This window comes from Hippocampus guttulatus, chromosome 7 (genome assembly GCF_054856545.1).
Source record: "Hippocampus guttulatus isolate MCC_2025c chromosome 7, RoL_Hgut_1.0, whole genome shotgun sequence".
Lineage (NCBI taxonomy): Eukaryota > Metazoa > Chordata > Actinopteri > Syngnathiformes > Syngnathidae > Hippocampus > Hippocampus guttulatus.
Genome location: NC_141267.1, coordinates 19,787,470 through 19,811,617, shown reverse-complemented (window position 1 = coordinate 19,811,617; position 24,148 = coordinate 19,787,470). Strand labels below are relative to the sequence as shown.

At 43.1% G+C, this 24,148-nt stretch overlaps 1 protein-coding gene across 5 annotated transcripts in view; it reads right to left on the bottom strand.

Annotated features, from left to right (window-relative positions):
* tp63 (tumor protein p63) overlaps window positions 1-24,148 on the bottom strand; it is a 56,294-nt gene that overhangs the window by 30,124 nt on the left and 2,022 nt on the right. For 2 of the 5 annotated variants that reach the window (XM_086116621.1, XM_086116623.1), the window contains exons 1-3: window positions 11,554-11,715; window positions 7,467-7,583; window positions 6,594-6,705 (exon numbers count right to left, since the gene is read on the bottom strand). In XM_086116621.1, the coding sequence (XP_085972747.1) occupies window positions 6,594-6,705; window positions 7,467-7,583; window positions 11,554-11,606 (282 nt within the window). In that variant the 5' untranslated portion in view covers window positions 11,607-11,715. Of the gene's footprint in view, window positions 1-1,791; window positions 2,043-6,593; window positions 6,706-7,466; window positions 7,584-11,553; window positions 11,716-24,148 lie in introns of those variants that run through there. The other 3 variants (XM_086116624.1, XM_086116626.1, XM_086116622.1) reach the window with 2 other exon arrangements.

The window sequence follows — 24,148 nt, the reverse complement described above, 5'->3', positions numbered from 1 at the left end:
ATGCTTTGAATCTAATAAAACACACAATTTTCATAATAAATAATATATATATATTTTTTAAATACGATGACATAATCATTTTTATGATGACACATATCCACAACTAGCTGTCTGCATTGATAACATTACGGAAAACTATCGAGGTGGACATTTCCCACTTCCGCCTCTGGGAAAAGTGCAACGGAATGCAAGTCGCACACCACAAACAATTGACTGTGTTGTCATCCTAACCCCGGTGACCCAGGCCTCACGCTTGCACCAAAGGAAAAAAAAAACCCCAACAAAAAAGACTGGGAAATGCTTTCAAAGCACCTCAACTGACTGTCAAAATCACAACGGCGACTCACATTGACATCAATCACAGCATTTGACTTTCAGAGCCAAGAAACCCTCGATTGCTTTTCCAAAGTCAGCAACTCATTTTCACTTTTGTACCACCAAAGCGCGCAGCCAGGTGCGCTTCACCTAAATGCATCAAATAAATCACAACTTTTCACATATGCGGAAGCGCCGGGAAACATCAAAGACCGTCAAAAAAAAAAAAAAGCCCTCAATTAAATGTTGACGCAGACTGTGTTTTTCTAGGTGTGGTTCACCCACATGCGTCAGAAGCCAGAAGAAATCGACAAGACATGCAGTTGCAGATTACAAACACAAGCTCAGGCCGTGAATTCAACACAAGCTGCTAATGCGGAAATAAAAATCGAATGAAAAACACAATTGTCGTTTTTGTTTACCAAGGCGTGGTCATGTTGTGAAAAAAAATCAAAATGACAAGAAATGACATTTCCACCATACAAGGAAGGAAGCTAGTAACGCAAAAATAAACATCAAACTACAAACAAGATGCGTTTTGAAATCCAAATGACAGAAATGACATTTAATTTTAGTTGATGCGCAAGGGGACAGTTGCACAGAATGCGAAAGAAGCTACAAACACCCCCCCCCCCCCCGCCAACAACAACATAGATTCTAAATATGATTCACGTTGCTCAAAGAAATCAAAATGGCATACGTTTCAGTGTCAGCACGAATACAATATACAGCCAAGGAAGGCCTTTGAATCAATTTCGGCAAAAAAAAAAAAGCTCCTTAAATGGAAAACTGGAAAGGAAAAACACCCCAGAAGCTCTGAATTGAAACAAAAAAAACATCCGAGCACTGCCTTGGAAGGGATCTTTACAAATTCTCAATATAGCCATTAAAAAGAAGCAAAAATAGTCCAGTTTATGTACAAAAGCTACAGTTAAGTTTGACAGATGCAAAAAAAAAAATAATCAAATGGGAAAGACAAAATTTTGTAAATATTTTGGATTTACAAAAAAATGACATAATGATGAAGAAATGAGTAGAAGTTTATATCCAATATCATTATGTTTTTGCATTTCTTTTTGAATAAATCAACAATTGCCATGAGATTTTTCAGGACCCCCCCCCAAATATTGTTCTTCCGCAAGTACGAAAAAAAAGTGAAAAATGTAGTGAATGACTGACAATTGTTTCAAATTTTTCAGAAAAAAATCGAATATTCCTCTTCCAGAAGTACCAAAAGAAAAAAAAACGTTCGCAAAGACAGTTGACGCTTGCAAAATCTAAACGCGCGCCGTTTTGCCCGCGCATCCTGGTGTTTACATTCCACGCATCACAACATTCCGATGCAGCAAATCCAATTCAATCAAATGAAATCCCAATTAATCCAAGATTTGGGCTACTCTTTTGGGTGAGGGGGGGGCATGGGGGGGGGGGTGGAGGGATCCTGCCAATTTGAGGCCCGTGAACCTGAACGCTTACCTCGCTGTAGGGCGTACTGGTGCCCGTCTCCAGGTACAACATGTTGGCGCTGAGATTGAGCAGGGCGGCTGCTGTTTGCTCCACCGGCTCCAGGATTTCCCCCTGAAAAATCTTTACTTGACACGGAGCGCAAATGACGCTGAATCGGTTGCGGTGGTGGTTCGGGGTGACGGGGGTGGGGGTAAGACGGGATGCTTAGTTAGCAACGTGGAGGGGCGAGGAGAAAAAGAAGAAGAAGCTCCAGACAGAATCCATGGGAGGGCTCTTATATACTGTGAAGTCGGTAGTGGGCGGGCGGGGTTGGAAGATCTACCTGGGAGCTACCTGAGTCCACGCCCATCCTGGGATCGAAGAGGCTGCCGCTTTCTCCCCCCCCAAAAAAACACCTCGAGTACTTTTGTCCCAATGGGAGGGAGAGAGAGAAAACTGGAAACTTTAGAGCATAACATCCGATTCAAGTTTTTACTTGACATTTTACAAAAGTGCGAACAAACCGCTATGCCAATAAAGCAAACGGCTAGCACAAAATATGAGCGACAAAACAACTACCGCGAAAGAAAGTCCATTACGAACGAGGGTCTGTGGAGAGAGTGAGAGTTGCGGCGGTCAGCTTCGTTAGCATACCAAGAGTAACAATAATTAACCCCAACGCCCCCCCCTGCCCCCAAAAAAACCCTTCCCCCTTAACCCCAACAACGTCGATGCTTTGTACTCCATTGTATCATCACAAACAACTGCTGTCGAAGTGTTGTGGGAAGGAGCGGCTCGCTTGATGCTACGACACGCTCACGAGTCAAGTCGGCAGTGCGCCGTATGTCGAAAGCTACGATACTCCCCATGCGATTCACTTCAATTCCGATGCGATTCGGCAATCGCAATGTGATTCACGCAAAGTAATATTTAATACGAAGAAATAAAATAATAAATGAGTAACTACGCAACATCATAAGACTTACGATATGATACGATTCACTCCGGTTAGGACACATTTCACTCCAATTACGATACGATTTACGCAATCGTATCTAATTACGATATGATGCAATTCAACTACGATACAACAGGATCTCCTCTAATTTCGAAAAAGGATTCACGCCAATTAGGATGTGTGCATTGTTTTCCCTCACTCGCAGTATTTCCATCTCCACTCGCGTAATGTTCCAACGCTTCATCCCAACTGACTCTGAGGTTCCCCTTCCACTGCGCAAATGCCTCAGAGTGTTGTTTTAACATGATTAGAAGTTTGTTTAGGTGGGCTAATGATCCCCCTCACAAGGCTGCCGGAGACTTTAAAGTGTTGATGCGTTGACCCCCCCCCCCCCCCCCCCCCCCACTGCTGTGGGCCCCCGCCCCAGGCTATGTAACTCAGGGTGGGGCTGCTGATTGGAGACACTGACGAACTGGAAGCGCTCACCGCTCAAGTCCTTCGAGAATTTATTCTGACCAAAGGGCAACAGGCTATGCTTCCTCATACTGGGTGCACGTGGACCTTTATTATGCACACACACACACACATAAAGTGGTACCTCCACTTACAAAATTAATTGGTTCTAGAAGAACTTTCTTAACTAGAAAGGTTTGTAACTAGAGACGCGTTTTGCATGTAAATGCCCTATTCCGTTCCAATCCCCCCCCCCCAAAATGCAGACATAAATGTTTTATCGAGCACAAAATTGCATCAAAACATGTAACAAATGCATGTTACAATTAGATTATTGCGCAATAAATGAGAGTTGTGCAAAATGTAAAATACAAAGAATAGAGTCAAGAATAAAAATGATGGTCATTGAACTTTTAACTGCGTCCTCATCATTTTTTTTTTTGCTCTCTTGTTCTCTCTCAGAAGTGTTTTTTGCCTGGCGTTTTGTAAAGAACTTATCCAAGGACGTTTGCTTTTGTCGGCTTTTAACAATCCTTCGAAAATATCCAAGGCGAACATCAGCATAGCGAGCGATCGCCCGACTGGTGAACACTTTTTGTGGGTGATTCACATTTTCACAAAACTATCGGAACGCCTCATAGCCCGACAGCATAATTTAATATCAACTTTCGTGCTAAACTGCCACTGTGATAAACAGTTTCCTACCCCGGTCCGTACTGTTTTGATTAGCAACAGGTAGGGCTCAGTAGCAGGAACATCACCGTCCATGACATGAGGTTGTTACACTAACTTTTAAAGTAGCTCCCTTCCCTCCCAAACCGACAATAATGTATTTATCTTCAGACGCAACGTTAAACAGCGCAGCGCGCCAGCAGCTTACAGCATTTGCGCATTGACTCGATACGATTGCTGCCATCCTTAGCAAAGGAACAAAATATTGATTGACTTTTACCAGCGTCGACTCCAGGAACAGACGGGAAGCACTAACGCAAAGACGTAACGTGATCTCCGCCGCCCCCCCCCCTGCTCCCGAGTAACGACCGTGCCACTCTTCCACCTCTGAAAAGGTGCGCTGTCGCCACCTAACCCTTCCCCCCGCCCATCCCTGCACCCCGATAGCCCCTTGACTCAACACACAGCTGATCCTCGTGTTATCAATGTGTAAAATCAGCTGTTTGTGGGGCAGGATATAACGTTTCTTCTCCCACTACATTCCTCACTGTTATTCTACCCTCTGTTTGCATTACCCTAACCTCCACCACTACACTTTTACATGGGTGGGGGGAGACATCCGCACTGATCGATGAGAGACGGGACTTGTGTTAAATTGTTGCCCCGCAGCTACAAGTGTGGGGTGGAGGGGGAGGGGGGGAAGAGGAATTTCAGATTAAACATAAAACCCTCCACCATACAAATAAGCTCCTCCGGGGTACTAAACACCAAGCTGACATTTAATGACTCAACAGAGGCACACCTCAAGGAGACTGGAGGGGGGGCGGGTAGGTGGCGGGAGGGACGGATATTTCGACACAAATGGCAGAGCAACACATGCAGACAGATAATATCCAAATACAGGGAAATATTCTTCATCCTCTGCATAGAATGGCTACATTGCTGCATCTTACTGAGAAGTGGCTGTCACTATGTCTGTATTACACTGCCCCCAGGTGGCCAAAGTACACACGCCAGAAGGAGCAGCGCAATGTCCACAGATATGAAACAAAACAAAAATGTTACACTGTAATTAATTATGCTATTACGGCACATTAAAGTTCAAATTTATAAAGTCAAAAATACATAAATATTGCTGACATTTTTGCTTATTTTTTGGCGAGTTTTTCAACATACGAGCGTGGTCACAGAATGAAGTAAAACTTGTATCCCGAGACACCACGGCGGTGGTTCTTTTGATTTCTACTGAACAAGTTGGCTGTTATCATTAAAAGCAACGCAAGTCGTAGTGGAAGACTTTTCAATCAGCAACATTACAACAGAACATTACTTTCAAATGACAGTAAGTATATATTCCATTTTGGAAGTGGCGGTGGTGGGAGGTGGGGATGGTGGGGAGGCGGTTCACAGGTCAGGGCCATCATTCATCAAGAGAGCGTAGCCTTTCCTTGGGGGAGGTAACATCACTCAGCTCCACTGAGCAAATTTATATTTGCGACATTTCCCAGCCTGCAGCCTTCCTTGCAGGCTTTCCAAAAATGAGGGTTACCTTTTTTTCGGTAACCCTGAGTATTTCCTGAGTGTCACGACCATAAAAAACGTTGAGATTTTGCAATCATTTTGTTACCCTGTAACCCTATTTTGTTGCCACTCACTCAAACAATAATTGAACAAACTATTATCGTTGGTTGGACTGATTTCAAAACTGATAATCTATCAATTTGATGTGTACAAGGAAGAATATATCAACATTGATTTAGTTTCACTGTCGTAACAGCCCTCCGTGAGAAGACGCAACCCCAAAAATGAGTTTGAGGTAATATTGGCCATTTTTGGATTTAATTTGGCCATTTTACTCAACAAATAACTCCTCCCTGATATTTTGCCCCATTATTAATAAAGGTGAACCATGTACACTAGACAGATGAGCGAGGCTAAATTGCAGAGGATTTGGGTTTTCGTCATGGCAACTGGGCTGAGGATGACAACATTTTTTTCTTCTTCTTTCTGCCTACATTCTTGCTGCTGGAGGCTGTAAATTTCCCCAGTGTGGGACTAATAAAGGATATCTTATCTTATCTTATCTTATCTTATCTTATAAATTGATGACTCGCTATCAACAGAAAATGTTAATAAATTTTGCAATTTGGAAAATTCAGCCCGCAAAGGCAATTTTCTATGATGAAGACCCACCAAAAAAGTCAGAGGAACCCAAATATAAAGTTCTAAACCCACTGCCAACACCTCCGTCACCCCGAGGGGGTCAGAAGGGGTCAGAGTGCACTGTGAGATCATATCAGCGAGCCCTCCCAGACAACATCTGCTGATAACGCAACTCGCGAGGCTGCTCTGCATCAAAGTCCGTCCCGGGGAAATTCCATTGTTAGCGAGGAGAATGTCGAACGACTTGATGACCGCAACCCCTGGAAGTCCCGTCCGCCCACTTAAAGCGAAAGTCACCTGCAGCTTTTTTTTTCCATGTCATGGCCACCAATCATGAAACACGTCATCGGAAATCGCAAAGTTTTACGGCGAAATGAGGAAACCTCATCAGACTTGATTGATCCAAATTAAATGAGAATATCGCGATGTTAATTTTACTTCCTGGAAGCCGGATATAAGAAGGTGCATTTTGGAATTTATTGGTGCTGGGCAAAATTTTCACTTCATAAAAACGGACATTAATACGTTCATTTTGAAAATTCAGTCAGTGTGTGTGTATGAGTGAAAACAAAGCCAAATTACTCACCGCTAGCGCGTCGTCAGGTTCGCGCATGGTGATGCAGTCCATGCTGATCTGGATGGTGTTCCCCGCCGAGACGTGAGGCGGACTCTCGCCAAATATTGAATGTATTGAGGAGCTAATGCACAAAGGGAAAAGAAGTGGAAAACATTCAGATGACAAAGCCGTTTAAAGCTTGCGGTATTTACGTCGACGCAGGACAAACTGGTCACTTTCAGGCAAAAATTCATGAAAATATGTCAAGATTTACAGACGGGAAAGTTCAATTGAGGGCTTTTTTATTTTGTGTGTGTGTGATGTCACCACACAGACCAGTAGAATAAAAACGGTATGTGCGTATAAAACCAAAAAATGCAAAATCATACAATTTGGAGTAATTATAAAATAAAAATAAATGAACTAATTAGATAAATGAAAATAAATCACGAAATAAAAACAAATAGAAAAATTCTCCTCTACTGTACTCAAACACTACTTACTGTATATAAAATATACATTAAAAATCTTTTTAAAATAAGTGAACTAAGTGCGATTGAATGCAGTTTTAAAAAAAAATAAATTGTTTGGTTTCTGAAGTACAGTCAAAATGTCAATAACTGACAACAACCCAGGCTAAACTTGGCCCCTCCCCAGCACACAATAAATGTCTCTCTGTCAAAATGTATCACTTTGATATACACCTTTGACACCGATTACTGTACTACTTTCCTATTTAGACAGGACATTGGCACCATCTTGTGGCATTTCAGGGAAAAAAAAAGATGACTCAAAGAGTTTTTTTTAGCAAATAGCTAGCAGGTTCAAAAAAATAGTAAATTTGTAAATGGTGAACCGCAAATATACGAAGAACTGCCGGATTCTGTTTTTGGGCGCACTTACTGGTCCAGCATGTCAAAGAGCTGGTTGAAGACGTCCTGGTTGAAAATCTCAGCGGTGGGGGTGACTTGACCGTGGGACGAGGCGGCAAGGAAGGGGCTGTCCCTTCGCTCTCGGAGTCTGCGGAGACACCAAACGACTTCAGTCAGACGCGTCGGATTTCAAAATAAAAGAGCAATAAGCCGCCGCGTCAGCGCACTACCAGGATGCCACCCAGCCGGCCGGCCGGCCATTGTGAATATTTGCCGCGCACATAATGAGCTGAAAGGTGACACCTGCTTCACAGCTCACGCCGCCATTGTTGACGCTCAAGTGGCGCACGCTCACATCCCTCCCCGGAGACACACGGAATCCCCCCCCCCCCCCCCCACCACCACCGACAAGCACCAAACACACCAGACACCAAATACCTCCACGACCGCCGACTTGTGCTATGAGTACAGTTGGACGGGCAATGAGGAACGCCAACTATTTAAAGGGCCACTGGAAGTCCCCCTCACGGTGTCAACAAACACACACTCCAACTATAATATGGAGTCTTGTGTCATAAAATTTTCATGATTACAATTTGACACATATCTCGATGGGGCGCGATACGATTCAAGGACGATTTTAAGTGGAACGATTGGCTTGGATTCGATACATCTTCTGAATGAAAACCAAATTTGAATGCTACACAAATGAAAATGAAGTTACATAAGTCATAAAATTATCAAATAAAAGCTACATATTATATGAATAAAATAATATAATAGACAGTATTCTGGAAAAAATTCGAACTGATTCATCTCAGGAATAATATAACCAACTCAAATGTACAAAAATTCAAATTAAGAATATAAAAAATGAAATACAATGGAAACAAATAAACAATCAAAATTAAAAACGAATAAAACCAAATAAATAAATGAGAACCAAGACAATATCCTGTATAATCATAAAACACTATATATGAATACAAAATTAAATGCAATAATAATAGTAATAATAATCATACAAATTAAACAAAATTAAGACAAAGTAAGTAAAAAAATAATACAAATAAACTAAAATAAAGTACAAAAAATAATAATTAATTATTAAAAAATATATATTATAAAAAATTATAATAAATAGAGTCCAATCCATCCATCCATGTTGCAGGAAGATCGAGGCCATCCAAGCTAATTTAAAAACCAACGACTTTGATTTGATTGCCTGGTTTGGTTGCCAGTCAATGACAGTGCCGACATTGCGTTTTGGCTGCCGCTGCTCAACCCGTATTGTTTTGTGTTTTTTGTTATTGTAAAGTGTCCTTGGGTGTCTTGAAAGGCGCTTATAAATAAAATCTATTATTATTATTATTATTATTGCGACAAACAACCAGTCACACTCACAGAGAGTCTCACAGAGTAAGAAGCGAGTCGAATAAACTGCCAGACTTTCAGTGTAGAAAAAAATGAATTCAGTGAAATTGAAAGACCTCCTGTGCTAATCGAGAGAGAACTGCCCATTCAGTACAGATTCCATGCAGAAAAATACAGGCAACAATAACAAGTGTAACGATGATGGAGGGTTGTAAGGGGGAGTGAGATAGTATTTGAGGGGGTGGGGGGGTGGTTTGGTGTGGTTCAACCTGCTGACCTTTGCCAGGTCAAAGTACACCACATATAAATTGCCTCAAGGAACATTTGGATTTAGATGAACTGATTCATTTACCAAGGGGCAAATTTGGTAAATTGGATTAAACGTGTCAGACAACTCATGCATCTGTCTTGGGTTTAAAGTTTCTTGCAAAGGTGCATCTTTGAAATGGCCAACATGACCCTAAAATGGTGGCTTCAAACAAGATTGGCAGACTTTGTGTGTCTTTTTTGGCATGGCGCCTTCAGACTTTTTTTGTGGGTCTCCGGATGAGTAAGTAAAACTGGTATCCGGGGTGTTTTCCAAATTGCGTTGTCATTATCCTGTAATATGGCAGGTCTGTCAAACTTTTTCACTGGCTTTGGGGACAGATTTTTCCAAATGTAATTATCACTTCAACCAAAGTGGCAGATTTTTTGTCTTTTTGAAACTTTTTTTGTGGGTCAACTCACGACATGCCATCCAAATTGTTATTGGAGTAAAACTAGCAATGGGAGCAGACATTTAAAAAAATTAAAATAAAAAATCCAAAAGCCAATTTTGGGTGATCACTCAAGAGAATTAGCATTATTTTTAAGTGTTTGAAAAAAAGATAGAGAGAGTCAAGTGACGGATGTCTTTTGTTTGTCTGGATGCGGGTGTCCGGTTTCCTCAGTCGGCCTGAGGCGAAGGCTGTCCGGCCTCCACTTAAAGACCTCCAGACAGTGGGCCGGTTCAGAGGTCAACTCTAAAAACAGGGCCGGCCCATTGTCTGCTGACGGCGGCCGATGAAAATGCAATCAAAACAAACAGGCTTCTCCCGGCTTCTCCAGTGTCCTTATTAATCACTTGTTCAAAGATGCTCTGTCAGCCCACCCCCGCCCCCCACAAACCACCCTCAAAAAGGTCGACATGACGGCCAAACAAAAGAAAGCCGCAAAGTTTCTCCCGCACTTATCCCCCGACTCCCGCAGCACAAGTGACACACTCTCAAGTCAAATCCTCTTCAGATTTGCAATGCAGGGACAATGCAAAGACCAACTCAGAGGACCAACAAGACACTTTCATAAATGACACACGGTGAGGTGAACCGACTGATCGCCATGTCGTCTTTAAGCAAGAATCGTCATTGCGCGGAGGTTATGTCGCTTATCGCCAACGATGCGTTTTGACATCAGCAACAAGGCCGCCTCTTTCAAATCGACAGCTGGTCTGTTGGCGCAGTAAACTTGTACAGTAGCGATGCTTTAAGCGAATGGAATTTTAGGAAAAAAAAAATGAAACCTCCATTGTCACTCGCGGACTATCCTCAAATAATGTATTACAAAAGCACATGTGCTACGGACGTCCATCTAAATCGGCTAATGCTAGCTGAAAAACACGCCGAATGCCCAAAAGAGAAACGATACGTTGTCGTGTCGAGTGTGTGATGACAAATTAAAGATAATCGGTGGTTGATCGTAACCTTTTATTGTAAAGAAATATATAAATAAAGATTATTGTCAGCAACAAATAGTATTTTGCTCAAGCCTTCATCCAGTCACATTAATTTAAACAGACATCAAAATGTTTAACTTTTTAAAAAACATTTGTAAAAAATGTGTACTTTCATTATTTAATTAATTCAATTTAAACTGATATTTGGTATTGTGATAAACATTGGTGTAAAACCATCTAAACGCATCACGTTGTGATGTGTTATTTTAAAAATTGTCAATATAATTTTTGCTGAATTTTGGGCCAATTTTTTAACAGCGAATATTTGACACAATGCTCAGACAAAATGTGGGTAAAAAAAAAAAAATCAACAATGAGGCAACAGTGACATACAAACCCTTTAAAATCAAAACACTTTTTGTTGATTGTTGTTCTTATTTTAGAATTTTTTTGGTGAATTAGCCCTACAATTTTAACAGCTAACTTTTGACTGTGAGTTAAAACACTGGTCACAAAATGCTCCACATGGCACCAAAATTCAAATATCTTTTTTTAATTTGTACGTTCTTTTTTTCCATTTAAATTAAACATCGAAATATAAACCCTTTCATAAAGTTACATTATTAAATCTGTACTACATTGTTAACAGCTAACACAAGCTAGCTCCTGCGAAGACGCGGTTAAAAAGTTGGCCATACCCCTGACATAAACCTCCCTAAAAGTCTTGTTTTGCAATCACTTTTTCTCCCCCAATTGTTTCATTTGAACTACATTTTTAACAGGTTACATTCAAAATTGGTCCGCGTGGCCACGACAGCCGCTTGATGGCACTTAACACATGCGTTTCCGCTTGTCCACCCGTCGCGCTGCACACTTAAAAATACATCCCGCCGTGGCGGCAGCTGAGGAAGCAGGCGGACGCAACTGTTGCCGGGGTGGCTTTTCGCAGGGGGATTCCCGGCTACTATCATTGACTTTTACATTCAAAACTCTCTCTCACATGGTAGATGCTACGTTAGCCCCACTAGCAACACTCGCATGCCGTACTTACCGGTGAAAGGTAAAATCAGGGTAGCACTGCACAGTCGCGTAGGGCGAATTCATGTTGTCATGCCAGGTAGACAAAGGTACAAAAAAGGTTCTAGCACCACATCTAAACTGACCAGAGGGTGAAATCTACTTTGAGAAAAATATCACTACGAAGAGAAATCATCAGCATTAAAGTGCCTGAGGGTACAGCGCAGAGTGGGGAGTGTGTTTTGAATTTAGGTATTTTGGCTTCATAAGAAGGAGGGGCTTGATCGGCCAGAGCGACCAATTGTTGGCTACGCTGCTGTGTGCCACATATTACTCGCAAACACACAGTTGCTAGGATATACATGTCATGCCAAGTTGACCCTGTTGCCCTAACACACAAACACACACACACACACACACACACACACACACACACACACACACACACACACACACACACGCACACACACACGCACACACAAGCACAGTGCCCATGCCAGTGAGAGGTGTTTGTTGTGTTGTTAGCCTTAAGCACATAACGTTTATTGAAATATGAGATAATACAAACGTTGTGTGTTTTTATTGTGTTTTAAGTGTGTACTGATCAAATCTAATCCTATGTCGTACCCGGATTGACATGCGAGAAGCAGGAATGTGCCGAAAATACAACAGAAGAAGCTAGGCTAGCTGTTAGCTTGGTCACGGCATTCTCGCAACAAGCTCTGAAGGTGATTTTTGTTGTTGTCAGACAAGAATTTCCTAGACTTTGTAAAGACAAACACAAAGGTTAATTTCACACAAAAGCACCACTGGGCACCCCCCCTCAGTCCTTGAATCACACCATTGTGAAGGAAAGACATGAGGAGTTTGAGCTATAAGCATTTTTATTTTATTTTTTCCCAACGCATTATCAAGCAGCCTCTCCCGACGTCTGGGCATGTGAGCGTAAATCTAGAGGTGCTGGCGAGATGGGCAGCAGGTGAATCAGTGTGCTAAAATAAAAAGGCAGGGAGGGTCACGGTATGGGGGGGAGCAAATAAATAGATGCTGTGTATCCAGGGAACCGCAGCTTCCAAGATGCTTCCTTCTCCTCTGCCTTGTACTACCACTTTCAAGCTCTTTTATAGTACATCTGGGATCATCAACGTTGAATAACATCCCCCAAAGAAGTTGTGCTCATTTCTGCCAAATGTCAGCCAAAGCGGCGATGACATTGCAATCTACTCCTTGTTTCTGCGTAGATCTAGCATTGGGGGCCGATTTGTCCAAATGTAATTATCACCTTGCAGATGCATTTTTGACCATTTTGACTCATTTTTGAAGGCCGAGAGAAAATTGAGTTCTGTAGCTGCAAAAGCGTGGAACCTACCAAAAGAATGCTTTTTACCCTCTGCTTTCGTCAAAGTAAGGTTCTACCTTTTACCATTCTTTAGTAAACAGCAGTTGTACTTTGGTAAGTTTCTTGAAAATAATTATTTCCAAGAAAAAAATTCTGACAAAAAAATAGCTTTTTGTGAAAGGATAAAAGTTTCAAGCAGCACTTTCACCTGGATGTTTTTTTTTCTTTTTTTTACATTTGTGATACCTCAAATATCTCAACAATGCTTTCCTACTGAAGAACAATATAAACAAACAAAAAAAAGGTTTATTGCAAGGAAAACAATACACCGACGCATGAACTTTGCATGAACTTTTTCCGAACATTGAACATCATCCGTGTTCTCACCACCACACTGCTTTCGCACGCCACCTCGCCACATTGATTCGCCATACTTAATACACACACTAAGATCTGATCAAAGCCACCCTTCCCATCTAGTGGTGATTTATCATACTGAAATAATTTCCAAAGCCTTGCGCAAAGTCCTTTGTATTTTTTTTAATGCGAAAAAACAACAACACCCAAAACATCATTTTATGTTTTGGCACCAAATGAGTTAAAAATCCTGAAAGAAGACCGGTATTGTTGTTGACATGACAAAATCCTTTTAAAATCCCGGTAACATCTCAGTATTAGCTTATATACGCAACCAAATCCCGTTAAGGCGCCTTTTAACGTGCAAGCGTGAGGACAAAGCGACCTCTGTGACGGGCCATTAAATGAGAGATATTTTTACGAGGGCCGACACTCGACACCCTTACATCATTAATTACACTAAGGCCCGGGCAGCGGGAGCCCGTCACCGAGCCTCGATTACTTCATTTGACATGCATGTGCATGCGTTTATGACTTGGCGGCTACGTCATGCTGTCATCGAGCATCGCGGGTGGGTATCAAGCACCCTTCCCCGCACGCCGCACCCTGACAAAAATCTACTCGAAATGGGCCGTAAATGCCCCAATTTGTGTTCGCCGTCCCCCCCGCCGCCATCATATAACCCATTCATACGTGTTTACATAGCAGTTGGCTCGGCAGCTGACGGGAGCTAAGCGACGGCTGTCAGTCATTGCGGAACATTGTTCTCACGCGGTGTGTGTGTGTGTGTCGGGGGTAGGGGGTGGGGGGCCGGTTATATGTACATACTTGACTGTGTGAGTGTGTGTATATTCCACCGGGTGACTAATGCAGGGGAAATCCACATGAGTCAAAAGCATCAGTGTCCGATGCATCGCTGATAATTTATGGCCTATACGCTAAAACTGCCTGGCAACCCGGCATTGTTCCCCCCGAACACCACCCATGCGATATTCTCGTTGGGAATACGCTAAAAGCAAGGCTAAGCGCAACAATGGCGACTATTTGGCCCGCTAATGAGGTCCCAGCTTAAATACGTGAGGTGTGCATAGCAACGTTTTCATGTGTTCATTTTGTGCGTATTTCTGTCCGTCTCCTTAAAGATTGTAAATGTAAAAAAAATTATAAAATAAAATAAAAATTAATGCGACAAAGAAATCGGTTGAAAATCTTAATGAAGGGACAAAAAAAAAAAAAGAATTAAAATCTCGGCATTGTTGCTCAGAGGACAAAATCACCATAATCACCACCGTATTAAAATTCATCAAGTCATTGATGCAGCAAAATTTAGTTTGTTTTATTTATGAAAAAAATCTGGTAAAATCCCAGCATTGTTATTCACCTAACAAATTCTGTTGAAATCTCAGCATGATATTATTTAAGATAAGATGACACGATTCACCACACTCACAAAAATGATCGGATTGACTCCAATGGCGACGCAAAGCGATTAAATTCACTCAGATTACGATGGATGCGATATGGCTCGCTCCAAACAAGGTCAGATATGACTCATTCCAATTGTGATGTGGTTCTTTCTAAGAATGATATCATTTGATACGCTCCAATGACAACACGATCGCGCTAATAATGATACGATACGTTATGACGATGTGACTGACTCAAACTACCGATTCACTTCAATTCTGATGCAATGCGCTTCGTTAAAAATGCGACACGATGCCGTTCACGATCATCAGAATATAGTGTGATTCAATTATGACATGTATCGTTCCCCCCACCGCCCCCCTCACACACACACACACACACACACACATGCCAATTTCCCACGATCTCACGCACATTTATTTTGTCACACTGCAACTCTTGCACGTGATATGTCGCCCCCGCGTTTGGGAAAAATGAACGTTGCCTGTGGCGGGAAAAAGACGATGAGTCAGAGTCCGATAATCCAAAGGAGGAGTCGTTTTTTTGTTTTTGTTTGTGTATGAGAATGTTCCTGACTAAGCATTTGTCATGGATTTGAGAGAGTGGCATTAAATGCCATTATAAATAAGACACATTTACGACAATGTACTGGCACATTCATTTCGAGCGAAACATAAATGCTACCGATGCTAACAGCCTTAAAGACCACGAAGTCATCCGTTTTCTATACTCGTCTCGAGCCTCCCCCGTGAGGCAGGCGTGCTCAGCGGGCATCAAGTCGTGCAAATGAAACAAAAACATCAAACTGTAAACTTCAAACTCGCTCCTCCTCTGCAAACAAGTCTGACTGGATTTTGTTGTTTGTTTTGTTTTTTTTGCGAATCGTTTCTCTTTCCGAGGATACTGAGCTTTTTTAGCGGGTAAACACAACCCACGATTTCCTCCAGCCGCTGCCAAATGTGAGGAACATGAGTCAAACCGTTAAAATCCGTCACGGAACCTGTTTTAACCCTGCTTTTTTTCTTTTTTTTTTTCCTCCATTGCAGTTAGTTTGCGCGGTCTTAATGACACGGAACATGGCCGTCAGTTACCCCGGTCAAAATAAAAATGCATCGCGTCGGATGACTGCTTGGCACCCGCCGCCAGGGTGCTGATGCATGGCGGGTGACACCCCTTCATCGCCGGTGATTGGCTGTCGCCACATTGGCTGCATTCCACTCACTAAGTATTGGCCAATTTTGTTGTGGTTTGAAAACTTTTGATGTTGGATTGAGATCTTATCATTCGGGGGGGGGGGGGGGGGGTCTACCCAACATGAAACCAAAGAGCTGTCAACGGATTTTGACACCATAGCGCAGACAGTATGAAACCCAATGCAAGCTAACAATACCATGCTCCAAACATTTTATCTTTATTTATTTTTTTTGTTCAATAGACTTCCATAGGTATTGTGAGGGCACTGTTAAAAATGTAAAAATATTTATTTTTAAAATTTGTATGATGTCATGAAGTGCTTGAATCACAGCCGGTAGGTTAGCAGAAAACACACAGTCATAGACGACCACATTGTAAGCAAAAGTATTGGAACTCATAACTGACGGTCCTATTTTCTGTGTCCTTTACACAACACGAAAACGCGATACTATCAAGTCTCAGGTCAGTTTCAGAATAAGGTTTTTGCTCAGAAACACGGGCTTAACCAGAATTGTTTCACTGGAGTGTCCAGGGTGACCCAACATCTCACTGAAGACGTCCCAATTCGCATGCTTTTAACCTTCTCTGTAACTGAGAAGTCATTGTTTATCATCCCATCCACAGTCATGGTTTCCTGAAATAAAATGCACAAATATCCAGAACCTTGCCCAGCACACTCATAAAAAGAGCATTCGGGATATAACCAACATGAAAACCAGAGAGCTTCCGATTGTGAAATGTCTGTGTGTGTGTGTGAATCCCAGTTTGCGCTGGACTTGCCACAAATCCCAAATCTGACGTCGCAAGGCGTGGGGAAACGTCCCAGAATTCGGACAAAGATGACAATACTTTACACGGAGCGAGCAGCTGGCCGTCGCGACCCGCTTCAGCACTTCTGTGTGGTAACCTGATCGTTCCACGTTCGAAACTCTCCGAAAGATAGCGCATGACGCAAAACTCGCGGAGCGGTGTTTGGCACAACGGCGGCCGGCAGTATCCCAGCAACAGCCCCCTACCCCCGGGCAATGGGTGCCATTGGCGCGCACCCGGACCTATTAAAAAGCATTTCTCACCGAGGGCACGACGACGCGATGCCGACACGTTAGCCGTCGCGCATGAGCTTACACAGGGCCGCGTGTAATCCAAGCGAGGGGAAGTTCAAGTGTCCTTTGTCACCGGATACATACTTTAAAAATAAAACATGCTGTGTCCGTGTTGCAGGACGCTTGGGACGAAAGAGAAGCATTCGACGAGGTCGCCGGTGAGAAGATGGATGCGTGGGTCTTAAAAAAAAGGCATGTTGGAAAGATGGAAATTCAAGGCATCACTCAAGATGGAGCGGATGGTGACATCAAGAATTAAAAATAAAAATTTTTTGAAGAACCGGCGTATTTGGCTACTCCACACAAATAATAGACACTATAAAATGTAGATGTTAATGCCAAAGTGTAATTGATTCACTCCATTCCAAGTACAGAGTTACCTCTACTGACGAAATTAATTGGTTTTGGAAGAAATTTCTGAATTAGAAGATTTGGTAAGGAAAGACGCGTTTTCCATGTAACTGCCCTAATCCGTTCCAAGCCCCCTCAAAATTCAGACATGCGTTCTAAAGCATCAAAATATGTAACAAATACAAATTACAATTAGATAATTGCACAATAAATGAGAGTTGTGCATCATGTAAAAAACAAAGAATAAAGTAAAAGATAAAAATGTTGTCCCGTTGAGGCGTTTCGTAAAATGAAAATTTCGTATGAAGAGACGTTCGTAAGTGGAGGTACCGCTGTATGATAAAATTCATTTCAATTATGACACGATTCACTCCAGTGATGCTACGATTCGCTCCTAACACAACACAACGCGATACACTGCGCTTCCAATCCTCACTGCAGTAAGGATAAAATTCACTTGGTGATATGGTGAATCACGATATGATTCCATTCAATGATAACACCGCACAATTCACTTCAATTACAACGCGATCGCTCCAATTACGATTTGATACACTTCAGTTACGGTTTGAGATGGTAGCTCGATGGTATATGATTAAAAAATGATGTGACATGGAAAAAAGAAAAAAAAAGGATAACAAAGATACACATGCCTATCTAAACATGATTACCATCTAAAAGAGCACAAAATATGGAAAATGTTCAACTACAACTGTCAAACGTATCATTAAAGTCAAATGTCAGACTTCTCTTCTGCACTGCGCTGCGATTGGCCAGTCTGCATTTAATCACAATCACCGTTTTGTAATGACCTTGACTTTTGTTTACATTTCCCGAGTGTTTAGTTGCGCTTTGGCCAGGCCTATTCATGCCCGCCCGGTGATGTCAGGCCGCTAATTGGCAGGCTTTACAGAATTGACATTGCTATGAGCGCATGCGAAAGCCGATCCCGCGGCGGAATGTTAGCCGTGTCAGGTAGAGAGCCAGCTTCCTGCGGCGTAACGTCACACGTCAATCTGTCGGCGACAAGTTTCGGGGATCGGACCGCCGCATCTGTTCATTTGTCCGGGGACCGCGCTGCCGGGTCGCCGCCGACGCTTCCGCTCGTCTCGTCTTACTAAAAGCCGTACAACCGCGTCGCGGACGGATGCCGAGGGCTGGCTGGCTGCTGCTGCTCCCTCAGTGGACCAATACATTGCCTGGTGTGAGGAGAATTATCATTTAAACAGGCTTCTTTATTATACTTTCACATTTTGAAATCATCGGACCAAGACGACGCGAAACAATAGATGAGCAGTGCCTTGCGATGGCGAAGGCTTCAACATGGGAAGAATGATTCATTCCACATTCCAGACGAATCACTCCAATTATAAAACGATTCCTTCCGATTCAAATACCATTTCCTCCAAATGTAATACGATTCACTCCAAATATCATACGATTCACTCCAAATAAAATACGATTCCCTCCAGAGAAAGTACAACTCACACCCATTTACGATTCTCCAGTTTCAAAACAATTCACCCCTACTACGAACCAATTTTTTCACTCTAAAATCAAAACATTCCACACCAATTATAAAACGATTCCTTCCGATTCAAATACCATTTCCTCCAAATATAATCCAAGTCGTTCGTTATGATTCCCTCCAAATAAAATACGACTCACTCCCATTAACGATTCTCCTCAGTTTCAAAGGGACTTGACACCAGTTTCAAAACAATTCATCCCTATTACATCCCAATTTTTTCTCTAAATTCACTCTGAATTCAAAACGATTCATTCCAGTTATAAAACGATTCACCTCAATTACAATATAGTACAGTGAGTGGACCAACAAATGTTTATCCAGTATGCAAACAACTATATGTGTTGTGTTTATTATTTTACTTTGTTAACTGTTTTGTGAAGCGCTTTGTTACAGCTGTCACTGTTGTGAAAGCGCTATATAAATCTGCATGTATTGTATTGTATTGTATCCAATTTCTTATTTGTCTCCAGGTTGCGTCCAACCAATGAGGAGGTGACATATATGTACCCAAACTGAACAAGCACAACCGATTCACATCTGGGAGGGTAATTAAGGTTTAAAGATGCCCTGGGGTACAAATGCCGTGTTGTTATTTTTGCTTCTGTAACACAAGATGTGGTTATTAAACAAGCGGGAGTGGGAGAGGCAAATCTTCAGACCAACTAAGAAGCTTGCAGGACTGGTTCGTGGAGCCCCCCCTGGGGGCGCCCTGCGGATCCTGCTCTCCATAGCACGGACTCACCAATCATGTCAACAATGCGTCCTCCTGACAGCCACTCGCATACATCGAGTCATTCCAAATGATCTTGGGATGGACTCGATGACAAACCCCTGAACTTTCACTCACGATGGGAGGCCACCAATGAAAAGGATCCGGTGGCACATCATGAACACTAAGCGTAGCTTATTATTCCCACCTGGTTGCTGTTTTGGGTGTGTGTGTGTGCGTGTGTGGGGGATTGGGTGTGTGTTAAAGGTGGAAAATGTGATTGTGTCATCATTCGGTTTTTCCATAGAATCTGCACACACACAAAATTGCTCCCTTTGCCCCGCCCCATCCTGACGCTTCCCGATCACCCAAGAAAGTTTTGCAACATGGGCCAGAAAGAAGAAAAAAAACCCAGCCGTGCCCATCTTCTTCTAACTCTTTCCCTTCGTGAACTTACCTCTTCCCTCTGAACCGGTCCCTTAAGTCCAAACCTTAACTCTTACCACCTTAAACTTACTTTTAAGCCTGAATCCAAACAAGTCTCAGGCCTACCTCTAACTGTTGCAATGTACTTTTATCCCTTAACCTTACCGCTTAACTGTACCTTGGAACCACAGGTCTCAAACTGCGGTCCTCGAGGGCCACTATCCTGCAGGTCTTAGATGTTGCCCTTCTCCAGCACACATGATTGAAATATTCACAATCGTGAGCGTAACAAAGATTTCCTTGATTTCCTCCAGGCAGGATAAAAGTGGCCTCAATGAGAAAGCACCTTTTTTTTTGCTCAGTAGGACATACATCTGACAGTCATCCGCATAGCAGTGGAAGGACATACCATGTTTCCTGAAGATGGAACCCGATGGGAGCAGATACAGTGAGAACAGCACAGGCCCCAGAATTGAGCCCTGTGGAACACCACAGTGGGGCAGTATGTGACTCAGAGCAGCCAAGGCTAAGGCAAAAGGTTCTGTCAGCCAAATAGTACCTAAACCACTCAAGGGCGCTACCGCCAATGCCCACCAAGTGCTGCAAACGAGTCAAGAGAATGCGGTTTAAGGATTTTCTCCCTGATGACCAAACCTGTCTCCTACTGCTGAACCTTACCCTCGAAAACACACTCCTAACCCTTAAACGTTCTTGTACACCCAAACCCTACGCCATAAACTCCCTCCCACCCCTTAAGCTTACCCCTAAACCGAAATCCTAAACGTTCTTCCCCTTAACCTTAGCCCTACCCTTTCGCCTTAACCCCTAAACGCCTCCCCTCCAGCTAATCTCCAGGTTTGGAATGCATTTGTAAACTGTTTTTTTCCTCTCTCTCTCCCTCCATGTAGGTCCACGAGATCCATTCAAAGTCGGCTTTGGCTTCCCCGCAAGGTGGCAATGTGCCAACACAACCATAAAGGCATCGCTAAAAGGCAGCTTGGTCCTCTTTAAGGACACGCCGGCTCAAAACAACGTGCTGCGTCCGACACGTGAGCTGAGTGGATTTTTGTTTTCTTTTGTTCCCAGTATGCCGCATTTTTACCTCAATGCTATGTGAAGAACATTACACACACACACACACACACACACACACACACACACACACACACACACACACACACACACACACACACACACACACACACACACACACACACACACACACACACACACACACACACAGTCATCAGGTAAAGAAAAGAAAGCCATCTTTCATCGGGTGAGGCCTTTTCAAAACAACACGTCGTCAGAGTTATCAAAACATCGTGAGAAGAAGCTGCTGAATAGATTGCAGCCATCCAAATGTAACATGAGTCCAAAGCCCTGGTTGAGGGGTGGCTTTAAATCACATCGCACATGAACAAGTGGCACATCAGAGCCATTGGAATGCCGATGCCGTTTGAACCAATCGGAACGGGGTAAAAGTGGAAGTTGTGTCGTAATATATGCCATAGATATCAGGATTTTAGATATGGAAAAAAAAGAAACAAATCAATAGTTGGAAAATGTTGAATGAAATACTCTTGAATAAAAATGCCATTTCACAATTTATATATATATATATATATATACACACACACACACACACACACACACACACACACACATATAGTGAATTAATCAGTCCATAAAACGCCATTACATTAAAAAAATATGCAAAACGTTGACGAGATGAGAAACGAACAAAATGTACAGTATAGACATGTCACGATTAAAAATCTCATTCTATCAATAAAATACAGTTTGCTTCAATACGTTCAATATAATGATGACCCGTGGTTAACTTTCCGCATTGCATTGTTGTCCTTAGAGTTCAGCCGATACTTTGGTGTGTTCTGTCATTAAGTAGAAAACTTTTTTTTTTGACAGAAGCAACAACTACGGAGTTGTGTGACTATTTATAATGCTATCATCATTTTGTCCGTTAGTGGCCAAAGGGCCAGTTTGCTCGCAACGACTTGATGTTTTGGGCTCGAGGTTAAGATGTCGCGTTCTTGATTGGGCCTCCCCTTGAACCAATCAACACCCCCCGCACCAAGCACGCTGACGTTCGACCAGGGCGTGGTGCTGGTGGGCACTCTCGCTTTCACCTCTCAGTACCCGGCAGCAGCAACGCCCCCCCCCCCCCCCCCCCTCCGACCTCCCTTTCCTCCCTCTCGTTGGTTGCCAACAATGCAATGTGGATATGGCTGGCATGTTGTATGTTGGCAAGGGGAACATTTGAGAGCGAGACGGGCGACAGCTGTGCCACTCCGGTTTCACCAGATGTCCCTGTGCTCCCGCATGCACTGGGCTGTACAACCACTGCATACACCTAACTTGTTGACGACGACTAACAATTAATTCCTTTGTCAAATTCAACCACACAGTAAAGCCATAAAAAAAACTCTCGTTTTTGCAAGGGCTAAACCACGGGTGTCAAACTCAAGGCCCGGGGGCCAGATCTGGCCCGCGAAAGCAAATCATGTGTGTCAACTTCCATGGTCCTTGCTAAAATCTGTACCGAAATATGAAATCGTCATGTGTAATTAATAGCGTTTAGATTTTGCAATAATTTTGTTACCCTGTTAACACTCACTCAAACAATAACTGCACAAACTATTATAGTTGATTTGACTGATTTCAAAACGGGTAATCTTTCAAATTGTTGTGTACGAGGAAGAATATATAAACATTGATCGATACGGTGGAACGCATCATGTTGCAAATCAAGAAAGGTCAAACTGGCCACTGTCCGGTCATTTTGGGATGAAGTTGCTAGGGGGTGTTTGAGAGGTCAAGGTTCGTCCGGTAGCGGAATTTGTCGGGAATGCGAGACGTGGGAATGCGATGGGGAAAGCGAGAAGCGACCTGGAACGGACTGGGCCAGACGCCCGTGCCGGGATAGTGGAGGCGCGTCGCATAAGACGAATTCTAGCGGCCGCAAATACCTGCAAAGCTCTTTTCGCGGGAGGAGGCCATTTTACTTGCTTGTTTGGTAAACACGTTCCAGCTGTCAGGGGTTTAGCACCGGTTGCTAACGGGCTAGCGGCGCCACCATTGTGGTCAGCGTGGTCGCATCTATTGTCGATGCAGTAAGTGTGAACGAGGTGACGTGTGCAGGGGTATGTGATGCACTTATCACATACATACGCACCCTTATACATACCTGCACACACACACACACACACACACACACACACACACACACACACGCGCACACACACACACACACACTCACAAACGTGAACACATCTAAACACAAACACTAATGTGCACACTCGAGGACAGATATATGTGCAATCACGCACACATACATACACACACGATTGGAGACACGCATATACTCACACGCCCAACGCACAAACACACGCAAGTGTGCGTACGATGACACAGATAAACACACATATGAATGCACACATTTACTCACACGAACACACGGATAAATACACACGCACAGAGACACTCCAACGTGCGCACACACCCACAGGTATCCATGCGCGCGCGCACACCCCCCCCACACACACACACACACAAACAGCCAGCTGTCAAGTGTTGTGTCTGGAGGCGTTTTAGGTGAACGCGGCCACTTGGAGAAGCGTCAAATCCGCAGAGCCTCCCGACTATGTAGGCCGCGGCACACCCTGAATTCCCGCTGGCTGGCCCCCGAACACAAAAGCCCAGTCGAGGACATCCAATAAACACCAAGCAGCGTTTTAGCTTTACGGCAGCCCCACCTTAGCCGCGCTTAGTCAGCAATTACGCCAACCTTGGTCTCGTACATATTCACATAAAGCTACTGTCCCAGTTAGAACATTCTCACACACACACAGACACACACGCACACACACATATATGAAAAAAAAAACCATGACAATGAGGAATAACATTAAAATTTGGTGGGAAAACTTGACCAAACCAAGTGTAGGCAGCGGATTGGTAGAATAGATGAAAGAACAAGTTCGAGAGGTTAAAAAAAAAAAAAACTTGGTGGGAGGACGTTTTGCTAAATAACTCAAAGGCAGAAGAGTCGCTGGTGTGACGCATGAAAATGGGAAGACATGCAGGAGAAGTGGAAAATACACTGGGAGACTTGCTAGCATGAAAACAGAGGCAGAAGAGTTGCTAGAGGGTAGAAAAATCCAGAGGAAG